This window comes from Bipolaris zeicola (genome assembly GCF_000523435.1).
Source record: "Bipolaris zeicola 26-R-13 unplaced genomic scaffold scaffold_73, whole genome shotgun sequence".
Taxonomy (NCBI): domain Eukaryota; kingdom Fungi; phylum Ascomycota; class Dothideomycetes; order Pleosporales; family Pleosporaceae; genus Bipolaris; species Bipolaris zeicola.
In genome coordinates, this window is record NW_006912122.1 from 16315 (window position 1) to 39138 (window position 22824).

General features: G+C 52.4%; 10 protein-coding genes across 10 annotated transcripts; 4 read left to right on the forward strand and 6 right to left on the reverse strand.

The window, feature by feature from the left end:
- Positions 1 to 1153: 1153 nt before the first annotated feature.
- COCCADRAFT_96081 (uncharacterized protein) lies at positions 1154 to 1528 on the forward strand (the record flags this gene model as incomplete). Its single annotated transcript, XM_007714051.1, has 1 exon — positions 1154 to 1528. One exon carries the CDS (start codon positions 1154 to 1156, stop codon positions 1526 to 1528), a length of 375 nt encoding a protein of 124 aa, XP_007712241.1.
- An 815-nt stretch (positions 1529 to 2343) lies between these two features.
- COCCADRAFT_26228 (uncharacterized protein) lies at positions 2344 to 3461 on the forward strand (the record flags this gene model as incomplete). Its single annotated transcript, XM_007714039.1, has 4 exons — positions 2344 to 2459; positions 2521 to 2940; positions 3016 to 3368; positions 3430 to 3461. The coding sequence occupies 4 exons, from the start codon at positions 2344 to 2346 to the stop codon at positions 3459 to 3461; spliced, it is 921 nt and encodes a 306-aa protein (XP_007712229.1).
- A 270-nt stretch (positions 3462 to 3731) lies between these two features.
- On the reverse strand, positions 3732 to 4907 carry COCCADRAFT_26229 (carbohydrate esterase family 3 protein; the record flags this gene model as incomplete). Its single annotated transcript, XM_007714040.1, has 3 exons — positions 3732 to 3810; positions 3867 to 4467; positions 4862 to 4907. 3 exons carry the CDS (start codon positions 4905 to 4907, stop codon positions 3732 to 3734), a joined length of 726 nt encoding a protein of 241 aa, XP_007712230.1.
- Positions 4908 to 6928: 2021 nt separating this feature from the next.
- COCCADRAFT_96014 (uncharacterized protein) lies at positions 6929 to 8266 on the reverse strand (the record flags this gene model as incomplete). Its single annotated transcript, XM_007714052.1, has 1 exon — positions 6929 to 8266. The coding sequence occupies one exon, from the start codon at positions 8264 to 8266 to the stop codon at positions 6929 to 6931; it is 1338 nt and encodes a 445-aa protein (XP_007712242.1).
- Positions 8267 to 8803: 537 nt separating this feature from the next.
- On the reverse strand, positions 8804 to 11053 carry COCCADRAFT_26231 (uncharacterized protein; the record flags this gene model as incomplete). Its single annotated transcript, XM_007714041.1, has 3 exons — positions 8804 to 8909; positions 8963 to 10800; positions 10880 to 11053. The coding sequence occupies 3 exons, from the start codon at positions 11051 to 11053 to the stop codon at positions 8804 to 8806; spliced, it is 2118 nt and encodes a 705-aa protein (XP_007712231.1).
- A 1334-nt stretch (positions 11054 to 12387) lies between these two features.
- On the reverse strand, positions 12388 to 14067 carry COCCADRAFT_36728 (uncharacterized protein; the record flags this gene model as incomplete). The annotated part of the gene is made up of 6 exons (XM_007714053.1): positions 12388 to 12555; positions 12616 to 13184; positions 13237 to 13417; positions 13483 to 13839; positions 13901 to 13956; positions 14019 to 14067. 6 exons carry the CDS (start codon positions 14065 to 14067, stop codon positions 12388 to 12390), a joined length of 1380 nt encoding a protein of 459 aa, XP_007712243.1.
- A 2581-nt stretch (positions 14068 to 16648) lies between these two features.
- On the forward strand, positions 16649 to 16873 carry COCCADRAFT_96021 (uncharacterized protein; the record flags this gene model as incomplete). Its single annotated transcript, XM_007714054.1, has 1 exon — positions 16649 to 16873. A coding segment is annotated over one exon (225 nt), but the record flags the coding sequence as incomplete, so codon positions are not given.
- A 1135-nt stretch (positions 16874 to 18008) lies between these two features.
- On the reverse strand, positions 18009 to 18257 carry COCCADRAFT_95971 (uncharacterized protein; the record flags this gene model as incomplete). Its single annotated transcript, XM_007714055.1, has 1 exon — positions 18009 to 18257. A coding segment is annotated over one exon (249 nt), but the record flags the coding sequence as incomplete, so codon positions are not given.
- A 238-nt stretch (positions 18258 to 18495) lies between these two features.
- On the forward strand, positions 18496 to 20277 carry COCCADRAFT_96012 (uncharacterized protein; the record flags this gene model as incomplete). The annotated part of the gene is made up of 1 exon (XM_007714056.1): positions 18496 to 20277. One exon carries the CDS (start codon positions 18496 to 18498, stop codon positions 20275 to 20277), a length of 1782 nt encoding a protein of 593 aa, XP_007712246.1.
- Positions 20278 to 21050: 773 nt separating this feature from the next.
- COCCADRAFT_26234 (uncharacterized protein) lies at positions 21051 to 22238 on the reverse strand (the record flags this gene model as incomplete). Its single annotated transcript, XM_007714042.1, has 2 exons — positions 21051 to 22071; positions 22120 to 22238. 2 exons carry the CDS (start codon positions 22236 to 22238, stop codon positions 21051 to 21053), a joined length of 1140 nt encoding a protein of 379 aa, XP_007712232.1.
- Positions 22239 to 22824: the final 586 nt, after the last annotated feature.

Genomic DNA, 22824 nt, shown 5'->3' on the forward strand with positions numbered 1-22824 from the left:
GGGATGTGGTACCTTGACATTGTTGGGGTCGAGTTCAATGGCCTTGTCTGCGTCTTGTATAGCATATCCGTACTGTTCGAGCTTGATGTATGTCTAGAGCGCAAGTTAGCATACAGCTGGGCTTTGTGGGGGGGCAAACAGGCAGCGTACCTGTGCGCGATTGGTATAGAAGGAGGGCTCTGCGTCGTATGCCTCTATGGCTTTTGTGTAGAATTCGAGGGCCTTGTCCCACTCCTGGTTCTTGAAGGCCTTGTTGCCCTCGTCCTTGAGCTGGACAGCCTCAGCTGGCGGGCTCCCCATGGTGTGTCGATGGAAGGCGGCACGGGCCGTAGCAGTGGAATGCTCAGGCTTGCGACTGCAGGACAAGCGCAACGGGAAGGCACAGGTGCAGTTTGTTGGCGATTGCAGTAGAGGCAAAAAAGAGGCAGATACAAACAATGACGCACCACAAAAGGCGAGAAGGTTCGTTGCCCGCACTGCCCGCCAAAAGTCATCAATCAATTCCGTCCCGCCCTCGCTCGCTCGCCTCGCCTTGCCACTAGATTGTCCCCCCCCCCCAGCGCCACAGGCCAGCCAGCGGTCCCGGCCCCGACTAGCCGTCATGGCGCGTAAGGGCACTGCAATGGTCAAGTCGACGACGGCCAAAGGCGATACACGCTCAAAGCCTGGTCGAGACTATCAAGGGTTCAGTTCTGCAGCGAGTAATTCACCAGAAGATAGCAGATATACCTATCAAAATAACAGACCAGAACAGTATCTAGACGAGGAGAATTCCAATGCCCATGCCCATGCTGCAACCTCACGCGAGCCACTAAACCCCTCTAGAAACGAGTCAGGGCCAGAGCCAGAGCCAGCGCCAGAGCCAGAGCGCCGCCAGCCTCGCCAAGCTTCTGGGACCGTGGAACAAAGTACTAGCAGTAGTAGCACACCGTTTTCTTACACTTACAACACCTTCGACCAGCCTATATCTCCTCTCCGGGGCACTCGTCCTCCTCGACCAGCCACAAGCCATTCCTACCATCTTCAGAATCAGCCATATCCACCAGAGCCATCTTCACCGAATACACGCCGCGGTCAACGTCAACGTCGAGGCCCAAGCAGCGCGTCCACAAATCACACACCCGACGACAGAGACTCCGACACCAACGAAAACATGGCTGGCGGCGCGTACATCCCCCCAAACCAGCAGCGCAACATGCGCGCCTGCATGGTCTGCTCCATTGTCCGCACCCAGCAGCAGTTCCTGTCCCAGGGCTGCCCCAACTGCGAGGAGTTTCTCGAGCTCACCGGCAACCCGGAGCAAATCAACGACTGTACCTCGCAAGTCTTTGAAGGACTCATCACCGTCGCAGACACCACCAAGAGCTGGGTGGCCAGGTACCAGCGCCTCGAGGGCTACCAGCCGGGTGTGTATGCGACCCAGGTCGAAGGCATCCTCCCCGATGACATTATCGGCTTGATCGAGAGCGCCGGCATCAACTACGTACCAAGAGATGGCAGCGAGCAGGATATGCTTCCCAAGGATTAAGGGTAACAACTAAGAAAGCAGGGGCTAGGAACAAGGACAAGACGCGACATGCGCCACGGAAAGTGAACGTTTTGCATTAAATTCTTAAGCGACGGCGTTAGGGTAAAAGATGATCTACGGATCCACTGGTAGCAACATATCAGCTTAACAAAGAATTCATACATTCAATCATGGCACTTGCATGTCAACCTGGTTTTGACAAAGAAATTTGCATTATCCCTGGTCGCCCACTACTCGCTTTGCTTCCTGCCCTAATCTGTTTTCTAGACTCGTATTGCAAGGCCACCAGAGATGCGCCTCATCCTGATCTAGTAGTCGGCGATTCTACGCACCGGGCGACGATAGCATCCATAGAAGCGGTAAATTCGCGCTACTGGTACCTGACCGACATCTTCCTATCGCTGGCTTCGGACTTAACGCGTGGACTTAAGCCAACTGTCCGACGCAACAACCTCATCAGGAGTTCACAACGCCCTGCCTATACTTCTCTCGACCATATGCAACTGCTGCAGGAACAAAGTACTCGGAACATCCCACCCCGAAACACGCAATCAGGTGCCTGTAGATCCCACCAAGCAGCTCTCGCACATTACCCTCATGTCGTCCAGGCTCAAAGTGCGACATAGCGCGCGCTGGGGGCCTTGCAATCGCTCATTCCTTCTTTCTCCCTCTTCTTCCGACTTTAATTCGTGCTGTCCCTGTGATGTACGCGCAGTGACATAAAACTTGTAATCCCGCCAGCTGACCTACTCCCCTTTTCTTTCTTTGACTCGAATTTTTGCTTACCGCAACTACAACACCCACCACCAACCACCATGGTTCCGCTCATCCAGCAGAAAGCCCCGGAGGGCATCGATCTCTACGCTCGCTTTGCGGTCGCCGGTGCACTGGGGTGCTCAGTTACCCACGGCGCTTTCACACCAGTCGATGTGTAGGTCTCTCCTTCATCTCCTCCAGCTTTCCCCCTTCACCCAAACCAATATTTTCCGCAGCGTCAAGACTCGGATCCAACTCGACCCCGCGACCTACAACCGCGGCATGATCGGCGGGTTCCGCCAGGTCATCCAAAACGAAGGCGTACGCGCTCTCGCAACAGGCTTCGGTCCCACCTTCGCCGGCTACTTCATGCAAGGCGCCTTCAAATTCGGCGGCTACGAGTTCTTCAAGAAACAATCGATTAATCTGCTTGGTCTGGAAAAGGCGCGCCAGCATCGCGCGGCTGTGTACTCGGTTTCTGCGGGTTGTGCCGAGTTCTTTGCTTCGATTGCGCTGTGTCCGCTTGAGGCGACGCGGATTCGCTTGGTGTCGACGCCGGGGTTTGCTAATGGATTGATTGGTGGGTTTGGGAAGATTCTGAGGACAGAGGGTGTCGGGGCTTTTTACTCGGGTTTTGGTCCTATTCTTTTCAAGCAGTAAGTTATCCTGGCATGTCTTGTCCCCCTAATAGACTGCTGCGGAGCAGAGCGGGAAGTTGATGTCTATCACAGGGTCCCGTACACAATCACCAAATTCGTTGCTTTCGAAAAGATTTCCGAAGCCATTTTCGCTCTTTTTGACAAGTCGACTATGTCAAATGGTGCTCAGACCACTGTCAATCTGGGTTCTGGTCTTCTTTCCGGTTTCGCTGCTGCTATTGTGTCACAGCCTGCTGATACCATGCTGTCCAAGATTAACAAGACACGAGGTCTTCCTGGTGAGAGCACCGTCTCGCGTTTGATCAAGATTGCTGGAGAGCTGGGCATCCGGGGTTCATTCACGGGCCTTCCTACTCGTCTTTTCATGGTGGGTGGTCTTACTGCGGGTCAGTTTGCTTTGTATGGAAGTATCAAGAGAGCGTTGGGTAAGTCTTTGTTATTACTGTGATTTTTTCTTCTGTTGTACGAGACTGACATTATGTGTAGGTGCTACCAGTGGCGTTGAGATTGCCAAGTAGAAACAATACATATTTCCTAGTTCCTCGATAGTTGCAAATATAGACAGGGGATAAACCATTAGATCAAAAGATAGTGTAAAATAGGACATGTCTCGGTATGTCGTCTAACAGGATACTTCACTCGTGTATAACAACGACACAATTGATTTCAGGACATCAAATTGAATTGATCATTCTTCGTCGATCCACCTATATCATACCATGTACCAAGCCTTCAAGCCTCATCATCAATCAATCTATATACAAAAAGTCCAAAGGACCCACATCAGCCTAAGCAGGGATAGATCCAGCGACAGCCCTGATTCCCGCATACCAGATATCTCCCATGCGGTTGTATCCAGCAACATTCCTATCATCAGTTAGCCCATCAATCCTTGCTTACAAATAGCAAGAATATCAACTTACGGGTGCAAATCATCACTCAACTCGGTGCTAGGATTCAAAACACTCATATCCACAAGCGAAACCTTTGAGCCCTTGCTCGCGCGCGCCGACACAATCGCAGGCAACGCATTATTAAACGTGCGAATAGTATTCGTCAGACTAGCCCTCTTTGACGGAATAATCTTGGCTACAATGACAACCGCATTCGGCACAACCTTGAGTACATCGTCAATCAGCAGGCCCAGTCTGCGTGGCGCATCCGCATCAGGCTCCGACGACGGGTTGCCGCGGTTGAGATCGTTGGTTCCGGCGTGGATGAGCACGACGTTGGGGCGCAGGTTGAGGCCGCCGCCGGCGACGCCGCGGATCTGGTTGATGGTGTAGCCCGGGAAGCCTTGGTTGTCTTTGTCGGCCATGGTGCCGGATTTTTGGGTGCCGACAAAGTCGACGGTGTAGCCGCCGGATTGTAGGTCGGAGAGCAGGCGCTCGCGGTAGCCGTTGGAGCCGCCGCCGTTGATAAAGCCCCAGGTTATGGAGTCGCCGAGGGGCAGGATGCGGAGAGATTTTGTTTGCCGGGTTTCGAGGGATGCATCGGTGGGGAGGGCGCTGGCGAAGGAGAGGACTGTTTGGGGGAAGTGTGGGTTAGTGGGATACACTGGTTTTGCGGGATGAGGGGGGGAGGTGTACAGAGAGATAGGATGGCAAGTGGCAGTGCCAACTGCTTCATTATCTTCAACAACATGATTTACGTCGTATCTCTTTCACTTTCAGAGAACTGGACCTAAAAGAGCGAAGAGAGAAAGGTGGGAAATACGAGATGCCCATCCCCCCACCCCTTTATATATAAACCTTTTTTTCCCATAATTCCGCCCAGCCGTGACAACTTTACCCCAGATTCTTTTCTGTGGTTTCACATGGGCTTTGCGGCTATGTTTCCATCAAAGTGACGCGTTGCTCCGCCCTGGAATTTCTCCGTTAATTTGATTGAGGAAGGCCCAGGCGCTAACTTTACTTACCATCCCCCTCCCCAGTCCATTTGTCAATCAATCTCCGACTCCGCATGTTCGTTAATCGTGTTTCCGCCCGTCCGTGCGGCTAAAGCTGGTCAATATATATGTAAATATCGCCTTGTGGCTTTATTGGGTATATTCATAGTTGGTGGAAAGTTTCCAAAGGTCAACGGGTAGGGCTTGTGGGGTGTGGGGAAAGAGGTGCGGTTTACGGCCGGTGGCAGATGTCCGGGGGTAATCTCTAGCATGGGTTATTTGCCGTAATGTTTCAAGGAGGATAACGGCATTTGCGCCAGTAATGTCGTTGTTTCATTGACCACCCTGGCACTCTCGGCATGCTGCTGTGGCGTTTTTGTAGCTCGACTTGAACGTTTATATAGTATCACGTCATTGCTGTCCAATGCTAGAAACTCTATCGGTCGCATCCCCCATGCAGTCCAATCTGTCGAGCCTGAAAGTAATCATCACAGCCTGTTCTATCTGGTACTGTCAATTCTCTAGTTCTCACATGACGCTCTTCGCTTGCGAGCCATGGGTCTGTTGCCATCTGGTCATGATGAAGCCTTTAGCCCTACCCGATGATACACCAAGAAATGCGATTTGATTGTTCCTAAGAAACTCTCCTACCAACACTCGTAGATCTACACCAAATATCAGGATTCACCATGTTTAGCTAGCACAAGGCTATGCGATGAACACTAGGGCCTCCCTTACTACGTCCGGGAGCTAGCGGTCAGCAGCGGGTAGTTAGGGAGATGTGTACCTGACGCTATACCCCTTCGTTGGCACTATCTCCACGCTTTCAGTATAGCATCGCCACTTTTGGTATATTATGTAAACAATAACCGGATACGCGGTTCTATAGTGCATATTCTTTGTCGTAGCAGGACAGGATGTACTGATTGTGTTGCATAGGTAGACCCGTCGGAATTCTTAAGTAAACTGACCCTTTTGCACGTAATATATATCAATGTGTGTTCTCTAGGCAACGGGGGAAAAGGAATAGCTTAGAGATTAATTCTATGTAAGTATAGTAGGCATAAGATTGTGGTATCGGCGACATATACTCGCGCAGCAATCTTAGCAACTAGATCTATTGCTAATGGTAGATATTGACTAGAGTATCGTAAATTGCATGGTGACTATGGAAAATAGCTTCCGGGAAAAGCTGCTTCACTGCAAACGTCGGAGATCTAGTTGAGCATTCTACTCTCTTAACCCGAACATATGTGAATTGTTGAAAAACGACGATGACGACTTGTTTCTTGCAACTACCCTTAACTAATCATGTTAATCTTATTTACTTTTCATGGAACACCCTCGCTTTATAACCAAAAAAAAAGACGAGCAAGCCCGTAGACATCTCACTAACAAGTCTTTTGGACTAATCTGCATCTTAGCGAGAAATCAAGTGGGTAGACGGTATTGATAACGGGAACAACTACGCCTTTTCGTCTCAATTCAACAGATTGAGACAGAACATATCAAAACAGCGTGGGTATCAATATCCAGAAGTTGAAGGCTTGGGAAAAAAAGTGAGTGTTAGTATTCACCTTTTATTCCATCTGCAATACAACTCCACATACCACACCAAATAAGTAGACATCTTGACATTCATATCTACCTTCCTAACCACCCCCCCAAATTGAACAAGAAAGCAAAAAAAAAAGATGGATATACCAATCCATACGTTCCCAAAACAAAGTCATAACCATCGTTGCAATTCGTAAACAAGGAAAAGAGAGATTTTTGTAGTCCATTCCCAAGGAAGAGAAAAACCGCAAAAAAAACACAAGAAGACGAAGATTTGCAAGTGATGACAAAAAGGAAAGACGAGAAAAGAAAAATAACTCTCCAACCTTCCCCAGAGAAAAAAAAAGAGTCGGACCAATCTAATTCTGCACCTTTTCCTCCCATCTCAACCATCCATTCGAGAAGATCAGAGAAAAAGGCCGAAAGGAAGGTATCAACGACCACAAAAAAACTATGCACAAGAATCGAAAGTTTTCTTCACCCACCACACTCACTCACTCACACTTTTTCCACCCACTTACTCGCCCACCTACCCAGCCCTCAAAAAATCTCATGACCCAACCCCCCATACCCATCATCCCTCCCCTTCCTCGCCCGACTCTTAACCTCATCCGCCACATCTTGCGGCAAACTAGGAACCTCAGGAACATTGACACCATCGGGGACAACGCAGACAGGCTCATCGCGCTTGATACTGCTTCTCGAGAACTTCTTGCGGAGACGAGAACTTTGGCGCTTAGAATTCTTGCTCTTCTTCCGAGACGTAGACTTAGCGTGCTTGGTCGACAGCTCGTCTTCTTCGTCGTTATCGTCGTTGTTGTCGGGATCGGCTTCGTGTTCAGAGGCAGAAGGGACGGAGAACATGTCTGTGTCGCCTTCGGAGTCGGTGGGGAGGGGTTTGTAGTCAGTGTCCGAGTCGTGAGCCGCGGTTGTTTTGCGCTTTTTGAGGATGCGGCCCATGCTTCTTGCGGCGGTGGAGGCGTTGTTAGACGAGGTCGAGGTACGGGCTTCGGGGGAGGCGGGCTCGTGTTCGCTTTGGGTGACGTCTGGGGTGGGTGGTGCGAATTTGGGGACGGGAGGAGCGGGAGGTAGGTCGTTGTAGAGGACAGTGTGGAGCTCTTTGCGGGCGGAGGCGAGCTTGAATTCGAGGTCCGAGACGCGCTTGCTGAGCTTCTTTTGCTTCTGCAGGTCCTTCTTGCTGGGCGTGTGGTGTAGACCTGGCGTCCGTGGCGTGCCTGGTATGCGCATTGGAGTTGCGGCCTCGACCAATTCTGTCGTCAAGCCGACCTGCATCTTCTCGGCGTTTTGAAGATTGGCTCTGGCAGCCATGGCCGGTCGAACGAAGACCTTTGGCGTTGGAAGCAGGCCACGATCCTTGGCTTCATAGTAGGCAATCTCAGCAGCCTTCTTGCGCTCGTCAAGCAGCTGCTGATGAAGCTGCTGCTCCCTATCCCGCTCAGCGTCCATGCTACCGGCCTTGCGCTTGCCCAGCACGCTGCCGAACATGGACGCAAAAGCGCGCTGTATGCGCGCATACGTACCCTCGCCCGATCCAGAGGCCGAATTGGCCTGCGCTGGGGCCGACGACTCACGAGAGCGATCCGAGTTCGAGGAGCCCGAGTTCGTCCTTGCGGGCGCAGGTCTGGCTGTGCGCGCCGCATGGTTCGCAGAAGTTTTTCTCGACACGGGCGGTTGCGCATTCTCCTCGTTGTACTGATCAATCAGATCGTCAATCTGAATGTCTTTCCACAGCTCCTCGGGCGGCGGGCGAATGGTGCTGTTTGTGTTTGTATGCTCCTTGAAGCGCGATGGGCGCGGGCGAGCAGCTTCCTCCATGTCCTCACTCATGGCCAGTGTAGTTGCGCGTGTGGTTGGCATGGGCGCTGCTCGCTAATTGAGGGTCCAGAGAAGTGATTGCAGCCAGAGGGAGCACCTCGTGCAGACGGTGCAGCGAAAGCAAGGACTGGGATTGAGGGCGGAGGAGGCCACGGGGCGGGCGAGTGTTGTTGTTGTTTGCGTGAACCAAAGGATCGCACCACGGCCGTAGCCAGAAGCGACCTTGGGCCCGAGAAAGAGGACCCTGCGTCATTACATGACTTGGCGCCCCGTGATTGCTCGTGCCACTGCGCTACACTCCACTTCTGCTCGTGACACGTTGTCGCCAGCCCTTCACCGCCTTCCCAGCTCGGCCGTCGGCGTTCATGCGTTCATCAAACTATAATTTTCTTCGTCACGGCATGAACTCGAGTACAGATGAATGTGCTAGTCAAACAGATGCCACCCGATCTCACTAAAGACGTGGTGCATTACGACGATCTACATATAGTTCCATGGTACACATGCTGCAGGGGGACGCCCAATGTCCGCGCTCTGACACACAAAACATGTAGTAAGCATACAGAAAAAGACAATCCTCTACAACTTCGCCTTAGGTGCAGACTCCTCAGCCAGTGCCTCCTCGTAGCAGTCATCCAGGTGCTGTCTGAATGCCTTGACCGTTTGCGGGCGCTTCAGTTTCAATCTACATTTTGTTAGCATATATCATCCCATCCCATGTGACTAGAGACGACTTACGTTGGTGTCAAGAGCTGGTTCTCAATCGTAAAAGGATCCACAAACAGCCTTATAGCCCTGACGCGCTCCCAGCTGTTGAACTTGTTCTTGCGTCCCACCCTGTCCAGGTCTTTCAACACAGCCTGCTGGACCTTCTTGTTCTGACACACCTCCCTAAGCTTCGCCATGTCGCCCACAGGAATCGTCTCACCAAGGACCTTGGACGCAAACTGTGGGAACAGATCTGGCGCAACACCGAAAATGGCAACAAGGAAGGACTGTTGCGAGTCGCCGTGGACGTAGCCCGAGGCCAGGTAGGTACAGTTTGCGAGGTAGAGGTTCTCGATACGCTCAGGTGAAATGTACTCGCCCTGTGCAAGCTTGAGAACGTTCTTCCTGCGGTCAATAATCTTGAAGCGGCCGAGTTCGTCGACGGTGCAAATGTCTCCAGTGTGGAACCAGCCGTCGGCATCTACGGCCTTGGCTGTCTCTTCGTCATTGCGGAAGTATTCCCTGAACCGCGTCGACGAACGGACCACGAGTTCACCGCGAGGGAATGGCTTGTCGGAAGCAAAGTATTCCATGTCGGGCACGTCTACCAGGGCACACTCGGTCGTGGGCGCAACACCGCCACAGTTGCCCGACGAAAAATCGTTCTCATGCTGGAACAGCGCCATGGCGTACGTCTCGGTCAAGCCGTATCCCTGCGTAAAGTTGCTTGCAAAAACAATGCGCAGGAACTGGTGTAGACTGGGGTCAATGGGCGCAGAGCCACTGATCAAGACCTTGGTTCGGTCCAGACCGAGACCCGCAGCCACCTTGCTCGCCCAAACGCGGTCGTAGAGCATATGCTTGTTGGTCGGGTTCTGCTTGTCATGAATAGCCGCAAGCTTGGTGGACACGACGTGCCGTGACAATGTTCCCTTGACACCAGATGCCTGAACCGTAGCTTCCTTGATCTTTCCTCCAAACCTATTGTAGAGCCTGGGTACTCCAGAGAAGATGGTTGGGCGCAGCATCTTGAGATCATCTACGAGCTCGACAACGTTGCCGTGGAAATAACCAATTGCCGAGCCGCCTGCCAGCGCCGAATGCTCCGTCAGGCGCTGGTAGATGTGCGCAAGAGGCAAGAAAGAACAAATGACCTCACCTGCCTTGCCGCCAGTGAGGATCAGGCTCGAGCATGTTGCGGCGTGCGCGTTGCGGTGGGTCAATACAACACCCTTGGGATTACCGGTGGTTCCAGAAGTGTAGTTGATGGTGGCAATGTCGTCCGGTGAAGGTGGGTTCATTGGAAGAGGCTGCTTTTCGCCCAGAGCCTCCACATCTCGGATGTAGTGGATAGTCACACCCTGCTCGTTTGCGAGCGAGTTCAACAGGTCTCCCTTTGACTCTCCAGGAAGCTCGCCAGCCGACAACGGGTCGAGAACGACGATGAGTTTCAAAGTCGGGAGTCGTGGCTTCAGCTTCAAGAGCGCTGTAACATGGTTCATTCCTGCAACCACGCAGGTCAGCTCCGCATGGTTGATGATGTATTCAGTCGTGTCCGGGCCAAGCGTGTCGTAGATGGAAACGGTAAAGAGGCCTTGCGACATGCAAGCCAAATCGGTAATCTGCCACTCAGGCCTGTTCTGACACCACAAGCCCACACCGTAATTTGACGCAGTCACACCAGCCTGTCTGTGCAAGTGCACCAAACCAGCGCCAAAGGCCTTCCTCCGCTTCGCAATCGTCTCATAGTCTTCCCAGATGTACGGGCCGAATGTCTTGGTCGCAGCGTCGTAGGGGCGGTGACCGAGACACCTGTTCTTAGGCCATTTCGCAACCGCGTTCTCAAAGGCCTCGAATGGTGTGCTAATCTGTTTTAACTTGGTGTCAGCTAATTCTTCCGACCAATGTCGCCCATTTTTGTATGATAAAAAAGCAAAACAAAAGTACCTCGGGAACCAGTTTCTCCAATACAGGCTTGTTGGCAAACCTCCAATGCCTATAGATGGCGCTTCTTCCTTCTATCTCTGTACCAGGCAGCGCAACGCTATAAGGCTTTCCCTTTGGCGGCGGAGTATGAAGCTCGATCGCACGCTCTATCTGAGCGTCTGTGCCTGAAAACATGTTGTCGTTGCGGTGATGCTACGTGCGCGCAAATGGTCCAGAGGTCCAAAAGGGTTTCAAAAGTAGAGACAAATATGTAAAGTCGGGGTGATCGAGGCAGTGCAAGTAGTTGCAGCAAAGGAAACGGGACGCCGAGAAGAAGCGTAACGAACAACTCTACTACTATATGACAAACATTAGTCAAGTGTCCCCGAGCTTCCCATGTGCAAATGACAACATTACCCTGGTGTCCTAGCGCGCGCCCGCGGCTTGTTCCTTTGTCCGCAGATGACGATGCGAGAGGGAGCGTAGCAACAACAAGGCTGAGTCTCGTCCGACTGAACTTACCAAACGATGTCCACAAACGAAAACTACAACGATTCCTCTATACGTCTAAACACATACACACACACAGAGAGAGAGAGAGAGAGAGAGAGAGAGAGAGAGAGAGAGCAAAAGGAAGCAGACAGAGCGACAAGAAGGGCGGACGAGAGACAACCAGATCAACTCCGGCCAAGCCTACACCTATTGAAGACAAGAGGCCCGCCCCCAGAACCGAAAATACCCACATATTGCCTGTTACGAAAGGACCATGTGCCGAGGCATGTTGGAGGGGCGGATTCGCTCGACTGGGGGGCATAGAGGGTTCCCACCTACAAATGACGCGCGCGTGGTGCACCATCCCCGGCCGGAGGGCGGGCGGGCGCCGCTCAGAAAGTGGGCAAGCAAGTCAACCTAGGCTTCTTCCTCTGTCGCGCAATCTCCACATTGGAGGATGGGGGAGCATTCATGCGCCGATGTACCCCGTTTGTTTGTTTTTTTAATTTTCCCCAGACTAAATAACTTTTTTGCATATGCTTCGTTGGGAAAAAGGTTGGACATGTCGCTGGATGTGCTTCGCATTGTGTGTAAATGCGCATGTGTTAACGGGGTAAGCGATGCGGTCATGTGGTTGCTTGCGACCGGATTTCCCTTCTTTTCACATGCCGAAGCCCAGAAAAAAGTCTGGAGTGATTTTAACCACGCGCATGGCCGCTCCCCCGTAAACGGGGGGTCGAGCAGCGATTGGCCGGCTTTGGTGCGAGGGCACGCGCTAACCAAAGGGGAAACATACCGAGGCATATGTAGTCACATCACTCGAATATGCTGCGACACGCAACTATGGCCACCTTTGGTTACGGAGGGACAATTTAACGTCGCACGGCGATATTATTGTAGCACCGAGATATATCGTACAGGGCAAGGGCTCGCAACCTTTTCTTTGTTAAGTATTAATTCGTCTTACTGCTTATATATCTGCTATGCCTTGATAATCGGTGTTTCTGGATGCCTGATCCTAAGCTGTCCTGACTACTCTACGTCGCACCAGACAACGACGCAGGAGTTTCGCCTTCACCAGTCTTGCCCGCGTTCTCTGGATTGCCCTCTTCCTCGGGCTTTGTCGCCGATTTCTTGAATGACTGCTCGAAATCCGCAATGATGTCGTCAATGTGTTCGGTGCCAACCGAAATTCGGATAAGATCCTGTAATACAAATTAGCAACTCCACGCACTCGGACATGATACAAAGCCGATAGTACGTACCTCGGTAACACCGGAACTCAGCTTTTCCTCGTCGCTCAATTGCTCGTGTGTTGTGGTCCAAGGATGGATAGCCAATGTCTTTGAATCGCCAACGTTTGCCAAGTTGGAAATGAGCTTGAAGTTGTCCACGACCTGGGATCCTGCTTTGCCACCTCCTGTCACACCAAACGACAGGACACCTCCGTAACCACGCGGCAGGTACTTCTTGGCTAGCTGGTGAGATGGGTGGCTCTCGAGGCCTGGGTATGAGACCCAGCTCACATTCTCGTTGCTCTCCAGCCATTTGGCTAGCTTGAGCGCGTTATATGCATGTCGCTCAGCTCTAAGGGAAAGCGTCTCGATACCAAGGAGAAGCTGTTGCGCAGCAAATGGGTTCAGTGCGGCACCTAAATCTCTCTGGATTTCAACACGAGCTCTGATGATAAATGTTATTGGGCCAAATGTTTCCCAGAATTTGAGCCCATGGTAGCCTTCTGATGGCTCGATCATTTGCGGAAAGCGCTTGCTGTGCTTGCCCCAATCAAACTTTCCGCTATCGACAATGACACCGCCAATGGTGGTTCCATGCCCTGTATCTGTCAGTCCACCGTTCTGTTCAAGAAAACAAGCTGGAGGACATACCTCCAATCCACTTTGTAGCAGAGTGTACAACAATGTCAGCGCCGTGATCAATGGGCCTGACAAAGTATCCACCTGCGCCAAAGGTGTTATCGACCACTACCGGAACACCAGCCTCATGCGCAATCGCGACAATCTTTTCGAAATCGGGAATGTTGTACTTTGGGTTTCCGATGCTCTCGAGCTTTACAAGGCGCGGTCAGTTTATTAATCTTTGAAAAGGGTGTCGCACTGAAATGGGAAACTCACGTAGATGGCCTTTGTCTTGTCATCAATGGCAGCCTTGAAGTCCTCGGGCTTGTCTCCGTTGATGAACTTTGTTTTTATGCCCAAACGTGGGAAAAAGACCTTGAGCTGGTTGTATGTGCCTCCGTATAGATTTGAAGTTGCGATAATGTTGTCACCAGCATGTGCTAGAGCAGAAATAGCGATAAACTGCGCGGCCTGTCCAGATGAAGTTGCAAGCGCAGCGACACCACCTTCGAGCGCGGCGACCCTCTGCTCAAAGACACCAACGGTTGGGTTTCCAATTCGGCTATAGATGTTGCCAAACTCTTTGAGGCCGAAGAGTCGGGCACCGTGAGCGCTGTCGTTGAATGTGAAGGACTACAGTGGTAAGCTTTTCTCCTGGCACATATGGGAGGAATGCATATTTAGGGGAGCATACAGTGGAGGCATAGATGGGCACAGCACGAGAGTTGGTCTCCTTATCTGGTGTATGGCCTGGAAGCAGTCGCGTTAGCATGAGCATTTGCATTGTCTCTTGCTCTATCAAAAATGCTTACCGGCATGCAGTTGCAGCGTCTCAAAGTTCTTGGAGAGTTCTTCTGCCATGTTGCTGGTCTGGAGATTACTATTGTGAGAAATGTTTGGAAGATCTATCCAACTAACCCTTTGTCAATTGGTATTTTAGCTATACGCAAAGTTAATGGATTGGAGAAAAGGTACGTAGAGGAAAGGGGGGGCAAGGGGGGGGGCAATCAAATGGTAGAGATTGTGCACCATTATCCCGCACAGTCACGTCATCCGCGCCCACGCTCGCGTTGGAGGCCTTCCACTACAGTATCTAGGTGCTCCACACTAAAAGAACCGTTTGAGATGCGTCTGTACTGATATAGCCCCCACATATTCCTTTTGGGGTGATGCCGGATGGCACTAGGCCATGCAAGTGCTGACCAGCCCCATTTGTGCCGTCTAAATGTGTAAATGCTATCTGTAATAGCAAGTGGTAGGGTCTGAAAAAGTTACGCGTTAGGGATGGTCTTGCAATCACGCAATTTTGGGAGTGGTGGTCGGCGCGGGGTAGTGTTGGAGATGGAGGAGGGGTAGCAGTAGCTAGGTAGGTAGCTGTGTACTTGCAGATGCGCAGGCCATGATACAAAGTGCACACAAGCCACGTGCACGAGCTGTAGGGCCAATTGTATGTGTAGTGTATGTTGGAATATTATTGAGCTTGATAGATACTCAGGTTTCTGCCGAATTGCAGTCATGTGATATTGGGTACAAAATAATTGAGTAGTGAGGAAAGATATATTTTTGTTCCATGTGAACGGTACCATTGATAAGGATATAAAACAGCCAAGCATTATTACTAAGTAATAAATACGCAGGGTGTTGGAAAGGGGCATGCATGACATAATCGTGGTTACTGCATAAGGGAGTAAGACGGACGACGAAAGATGGGTGTTCTTGTTTAGTGTTGTGTAGGATATAAGGGGGAATAAATGTGAAGCTAGAATGTCACGAGTGGTAAAGAAGCATGTAAACTTTTGTCCATGTGAATGCAGTATGCATATTTTGGGGTCTGTGTAACCGTGCATGATGTAGTATCTGGACAGGATAGCAGAGATGAGCCATTTCAACTGTCATCAAGTAGTGTCGCAAGGATGCTGTGCTGCAGTAGCAAGTCTGCAGTCATGAGGTGGCAGGAAAACGCCTCTTTGCTGACTTTTGTCAGGCAGATGTGAAATCATGGTATCAATATGTCTGTAGCTAGGGTATAGTTGGGCACTGAGTGGCAGACTGAAACTTGGTCAAGTGCCGCTCTTGTGCCATGCCTATATGTATATCCTTTCTCTTCATCGAGTCCGGCTGAGTGGACCATCTATTTGAATCGTGACGATCGGGATCGTGATAGAGTTTGGGGCTGTCGGGCCTCTTTCGGCGCTTACATGAGGGAGTGGTTTGTTTCCAGATCAGTTCTTACATGTGTCTGTACGAATCCAAGGACCAACAGATGCCGAGTAAGACGTATTGTTAGCGCGAAAAGAAACGGGGTAAGTATGCAATGACGATGACTGTGTTTCAGAGACGATGCATGCGGTCATGATTGTATGAATGAGGAATGATTTACTGCATGTTGGGCTGTTGTAAGGGACTGTCGAGATGTGTTGTTTGGTGGAACAAAAGTGTGTTGACAATTTGGAAGCAAAAGTGCTTACGGATGCCGAGGGGCTAGTCTGCAGTGAATACAGGGACACGGAGAGTAGGTGTGCCGCGGAGGTGTGTTGGACGTAAAATAGTAAGAGTTAGTATGGGGAAAGGTTGTTGTAGAGGAAAGGATGCAGGCAAGCGAAAGATGTGTACTTGGCGTCATGGCCAAGCAATCTCGGGACCGGGACTTTGTGCAGCCGTGGTGTAAGTAGAGCCGGGCCAAGAGCTAGTAGGCTTGTGAGCACCTAGATGTGTAAAGTAGATGGAGCAATACGGAGAAGAGCGTCGGGAATGCTCGCAGACAGATGTAGTAGCGAAGGGGGTGACATGGGCGTGGGTCGAATCAATGAAGCTTGAAACCGCGGGCGTGTGCTTGGCAATGACATTTGGGCTAAAGCAGCTGGTCCGGGTGGCAAGCCACAGACAGTACCACGCCACAGGGTCGTGTGGCTGGCGATGGCAGTGCGAAGGAGGAACAAGCGACGGGCGGGGCGGGGGGGGGGGAAGAAGCCAAGTATTGGTGTGGAGAGGGGGGAGAGACAGAGTCGTAGTGGATGGATGCCGTGTGAATGGATGGATGAGTGAATGAGTGGATGATGGATGATGGATGGATGGATGGATGGATGGATGCAGAAGGGAGGCAGTGTGGGCAGCAGCGGGCAAGGTGGAGCGCGGGTGGGATCGCCCCCAGGCTGGTCGGCCGTTGGAAGGATCAGGGCTTGGGGCGAATCAAGGCGGGCGGAGCCGCGGGTAGCAAGATGAGGGCTGGTGCATGCAGCACAGCAGGGCAGAGCAGGATCCAAGGTTATTGGGGCTGGTCGGGCATGGTGATCCTGTGTGAGTGGGCCGTCTGTCGCCCTCTGCTCGGTGCTGGGAAATCCGCCTCAGTGGCCATTGGTTTCCACCACCGCTCGAGCTGTCAGCAGCGGTCCCAAGTCGCAGCCAAAAGCACCGCCTGGAGAACCGTTCGTGCCAACGCTGACGGGCCCGGCAGAAGCAACACGCACCACCACCACAGCCCTATACACACACCCGCCCAACAACGGCGACCACAACAACAACGAGACGAGACGACATGAGCTGGAAATGGCGCGTCTTGGTGTGCGTCGTGTGTGTGTGTGTGTGTATGTATGTGTGTGCGCGTGTGTGCCATGGTGACCATCAGGCCATTCGTCCTCTTTTGTGCGCCACTAGCCAGCTGGGGTAGCACGGCACAGAGCGAGCTTGGGCAGCATGGCCCCATAGATACGCCAACCAGAGAACATGGCCCCCCGCCCCCTCCTAAGCCCTGGACTGGCTACTCTACTTATGGGCTGGTGGCTTGAGAGTACGGCAGCCGATTGAGGCGCGCAGAATATGCTGGTGCACTCAGAGACGGAAACATCAACACCACCAGATGCTACGACAACAAGCGACAGCCTCGCCCACCGCTGCTGCTTCTGCTGCCCATGCATGACCCGGGCAGGCGTGCCAAAGCTGCCGGGCCTCGGTGCAAGTAAGTAGCTGGTTCGACAGTGCCGAACCCCAGGGTTGCATGGAACCGTGTCATCGGTGGGCCTAGTTCAAGCCTGAGGAGACGGGTGCCAATCTGTCTTGCCTGCCGCTTGGTGCTTGCTCCCGAGTTGTTATGATGAATATGTATGGACTGACTGACTGCACATTACATATGTACATGTCTATGTAAGAATACACATATCCATATATATATATATATATATATATCCCCAGACATGGGAATTGCAGGACCACATCGTCGCCGTCGTCGCTTCGTGTCGAGATGCATAGTTACGACGCCTCGCTGCCATGGCCCCGCGGAGGCGTCGGCTGCATGCTCCCCCGTTTGTGCGCGAGCAACCTCAAACCAATGGCGGCACCAAACTATCCTCTCTTTGTTCGCTCCACTTCGGCTAAATCTGTCAGTGCAGATGAGCCTGTCCGCCGGGCCAGCCAGCCGTCTCTTCTGATAATCCACTAGGCCTAGCCGCGTGCTCTTACCTGTTGCTGCTGCTGCTGCTGTTGCTGCCCTTCTCCCAAGCCCATATTCCCATCGCCGTCCTGCCTCTGCCCCCAGACCCTCTTCGGCGTATTCATGCCTTGTCTTTGCTGCTGCTGCTGCTGACGACTCTCTCCTCCGCAGGCACACGTACCAGTTGCTGCCCGCGCAATCCCTACTCTCGCTCATCTCCCCCCGCCCACCAAAACCATCAAAGCCATCACGCCTCGCCGTCGCTGTCGCGTCGCCTGCTTCTGGCCCCTCGGTCCTCGGCGACCAGCCCCCATCCCCCGTCACTCATCCCTCTGCTTGCTGCTACCCTACTCCACCTGGCTCTGTCCCCGTCTCCTCAGCCCCCATCCACGTCGCGTTTCTTCTTCACCACCACCACCACCACGACCAATTCACTGTCCGCCCCCATTCTGTCCCTTTGGCGGATCCTCTTCCAAGCTGGTATGTATCTCCTCCCTCTCTCCCTCGCGCTCCCACGCTCCACCTGCCCATTTTTGCGCCTCTTTAAGTTCGCCCGGTAACTTGGGCTCGGGTCAGCCAGCGCCATGCTTATTGCCCTACCGAACCCATCAACGTTCCCACACGGCACTGCCAGACCCCATCAACTGACACGTCCAGGTCGCTCGCGCCCGTGGTTGACAACACTATCGTCGTTGTTCTAGTCGACCCAGAGCCCCAATTCTGTGGTCACCGCCGTAAGTGTACCTTTGCTGCGGGTCGAGCCCTGCCAGTCCCTGCAACTGCCTCGCCACAACTTCCCACTCTCACGCCCACGCACCACCACGCCCTGTGCTGACTCGTTGCAGACTCCACCACCACCCAACATGTCCAACATTATTGTTAGCAACGAGACAAAGAGCCAGTCTGTCCGCACCACAAAGGATGGCAGGCAAATTCGCTACAATCTGCAGGTAATCCAGCAGCCTGAGCGCGCCCGTGCCTGCGGTAGCGGCGCAAAGTCGAGCGCCGACAGACGTCCCGTCGACCCGCCTCCGATTGTTGAGCTGCGCGTCTTTGAGAATGACCAGGAAATCACCTTTGCATACAATGCAAACTTCTTCCTCCACGCCAGCCTGGAAAATGCCCGTACCATCGCTCCTGGACGCGCTCCCTCTACCGCCGGACCTAGCTTTCCAGTCCTGACAGGTACCCCAGTTGCTGGTATGGCCTACCTCGACCGCCCGACGCCCGCTGGCTACTTCATCTTCCCTGACTTGTCTGTTCGCCATGAGGGCAAGTACCGTCTGAGCTTTGCTCTTTTCGAGAACCTGGCAGAGGTAAAGGACCTCGATCCCGAGGACCCGGACGTCATCTACGATGGAAACCACTTTGTTACCCACCGCTGCGAAGTCAAGTCGGCTCCCTTTACCGTCTTCTCCGCCAAGAAGTTCCCTGGATTGTCCGAGAGCACTGCTCTGAGCCGTATGGTCGCCGAGCAGGGCTGCCGTGTCCGTATCCGTCGTGACGTGAGGATGAGGCGCCGTGAGAACAAGTCGTCCAAGGAGTGGGATGAGTACGACGAGGAAGGAGGAGGCTACGATCGCGCCCGAGGCACCGCAACTCCCGACAACTATGGACAAGCACCAAATGGCCCTCTCGATGACCGTCCTCGCTCATTGTCCAGCGCTAGTAACCCTGCGCTCGCGCCACCGCGTCGCCCGAGCATCGAGGAAATGGGCCATGGTTATTCTGCTGGCAACGGCTACCAGCAGCATATGCCCCCGCCACAGACTCCCGCTTATGCGCAGATGCCATCGTACGGCTCGAACCAGTCTCAGTATTCACAGCAATACCAAACCCCGCAGCCGGCCCCGATGATGCAACCTCCACAGCCTCCGCAGCATTCGACACCGTACTCGCAGCACTCGCAGCACAGCAGCTACAGCAGTCAGCACCAGGCACAGCCTCCGGTGCCAATGAACCAGCAATACGGATACTCCAACTACCAGCAGCAGCCACAGTCGCAATCGCAGCCACAATACGACCACGCTGCACCTCCAAGACAAGAGCAAATGTCCTCCGACTATGCGCACCCATCCGACTACCGTCGCTCGTCTATTACGCAATCGCCAGCTCAGCAATACACTGCTTCAAGCCACCCAGTACAACCATATCACCCTATGGACCAGTACGGCCGATCGCAGCAGATGAGCCAGCCTCTGCAGCCTCTGCACTCGTCACCACAATCCTACACATCTTCGGCTCCTTCTCATCAATCTCTGCCCTCTTTGAGGCCTATCGTTGCAGACAAGCTGGAGCCCGTCTCTCCTTCATACCAATCCCCACCCACCTCAATTTCTGCCGCAATGTCTGTCAACTCTGACGGCTCCAGCCAGCACTATGCTCTGCCCAAGTTTAACCCTCAGACTCAGGGCCTTCCCCCCATGTCGGCCACATCAAACAAACGCTCCTTCTCCAGCACATTCGACTCTCGTCATTTGAACGAGCGCATGGTAGCAGGTAGCAGGCCCCAGCCATCTGGCGCGGGCTACAGCTACGATCCTGGCTCCCCTGACATGGAAGAGCCCATGGACCGGGCTGCTATGAGCTACAGGCGTGCCGACGGAACTCAACGACAACGCCATGTCCCCGAAGTCGGCGTCTAAGTTCATTTGACGCTGACGGCTATGCAGCCATTATAACAAAGGCTGCTGGCCCAATATCTGCATAGGTGTTTGTTGTTGTTGGAGTACGGCGTTTTGTGTTCTCTGTCACGGATCTAATGTGCTCTGATCATCTATACCCCTCGAGTTCGACAAAAGGGCAACTCTCACCATGGCGATCCTTTATCTTCGCCTTCTTATTTCCTAACCTTGTCCTGCACCCATCTGTTTTACATTTCTATCTTCTATTGACATATACGCCAATCGGCAGAGCTGCACACTATCATCTCCTTTTTGTTGCCTTGTTTCCACACTCTACTACATATATCGACACATTCACATACCTCAGTACAAGCATAACATGCTCCAAAACTTTACTTCTATTCTTCGCCGCTATTACCATGTACTCTTTTGTCGCGTGAATTACGAGGTGAGGTACACACTCACAACGCGTTGCACACCTGTTGTTTCCTATTAGTTAACGGGTGGAGTCATCTTTGCTCAGGTTTTTGCCAGAATGTGGCATGGAATACATATCTACGTGTATGACCTCAAAATTTAAAAAAATGGAGGCTTGCATGTCGATTGTATAGATTCCTTGGGCTAACATGGGGCTCCCATCAATATCATTTTGTGCAATGTCTCACGATGTGTTCATATTGTGATGTCTTGTTATTGAATTTAAAAAAAAATCTAATTTGCCCTTCTGTGTTTGCTATGATACATTATGCGGTCGTGACTTCCTTTGGTATAAAACGCAACAGCTCACGTCACCTTCATACTTCGTATTTCGCTTCCGAACCACCAAACTTTGTCCGTGTCGTAGACACCTCGTGAGTTACAGGCTGTCCACTCGTCTGCGTCTTACCAAACCACCTCGCAATATACCCCGTCTTGCCCCAAAGGTGAAATGGATCCAACAAAGCCAATCCACAACCTCTCTTATTTCTCTTCTTCTCCAACCGCATCGCTTCAAGCTCCGCGTCACTCAAATCCCAAAACTGCGTCTTTTTATTCCTGCCCCTAACAAGGCCCCAGACGTCGAATGGATCAAACACCGTGACGATCCAGGGCCTATCGTCACCCCATCCCGGACCTCTCCTCTCTGTCACCCCGTCCCTTGCTAGGAAAACCGAATTAGATGGCGGGAGGCGCTTCCCCGGGTTCCAGATATTGAGCAAAGCAGTATTGGTCAGCATAATTGCTGCCTCAAAGATCCAGAAATAGGTTTCATTCTTGTACACGGCCGAGTCCCAGCCAGAGAAGTATTCTACTAGCCGGTAGATGCAGCGAATCGTAACGATGCTAGCACTTACATACATGACGTATAGAACTGTACGTAGATGTGTTTTCAATACGCCAGCTGCGGTTGCGCGTCGCTGGAACTGCACACCTAGAAGCCCAAACGCACCGAATAGCGCAGCCTGAAGGCACAGCGAGGCACTGACAAGTCGCGAACCCAGCTCCCGTTGAGCGTCGGACGAGCTGGAATCAGCCATGCGCCATGCCCCCTGTCCGATGAGAATCTCGCACACGGCGTCGAGCCCAACGAAGGTCGTTGCGACACGGCCGGGGTGCAGGGGAGCGAGATAAGGGATGTAATATAAAAGACGGGAGAGGATGAAGTAATTAATCAGAGCGTAGACTGGCGGGCCAGAGAGGATTAGCACGGTCGAGGCGATCAGGTAGGCAAGGGACGAAGTGTCGTAGGCACCGGCAAGACGCACGGCGAAGCCACTGATCATGAGGAGGGCGGCCCAGGAAAGGAGGGCGGTTGTGCGCCAGGACTTGAATTTGCTTGGTAGTGTTAGAGTACAGGTAAGAGGGAGAGATGTTCATACAAACATTGTTTGCCATATGTGAAGGGCTCCTGATATTGAGAAGAGGACTATGAACAGGATCGGGGCTGCTTTGTTGGGCGCATAGTACCATACGCTGCCTGAAGAGTAATCTCCTGCTCCCATTCTGACTCTTTGGAGAAGTCGAGTACGTTGGTGGTGTAATGATGTGCAGTAAGACAATGGGTTGATAGAGGGTATCGAGATGTTCAAGACTAGATGTATGGTGGTGTAAAATACTCAAGCCTCTGTTTCCCTATATTCGAAGACCAACTTGAGCATTTCAGAGGCAGTGCAACAAATGCCAACGGGCAAGGCTTTTCAGAAGAAAGCCTGAGCTGAAAGAGAACACATTATGAGCAATCGCTGACGGAAAGCAAGGCATCACATCGTGAGTTGTGGACATCTCAACTTGGAAAATGCCTCAAACTCTACCAATCAAGATCGGCGTCTTTATGGAAAGCGAAGAATGCGATGCGGCATGCAGAGCGCCTCATGAACAGCGCCACAATGCATCGCTTAAGGCCGAGCAAATCAGGCTTAAAGTCAGTGCGAGGGGAAGCGACAACGTTGAATGCTTATCACAAATCGGTCAATTGGACGTGGCTCAGACACATAACGTCGGCCGGTGAACGTCCCTGCACGTGATATTGTGGGGCTATGTCTGGAGCTAGACTTGCGACAAGCTAACCCACGCTAGCGGTGAAGCCAT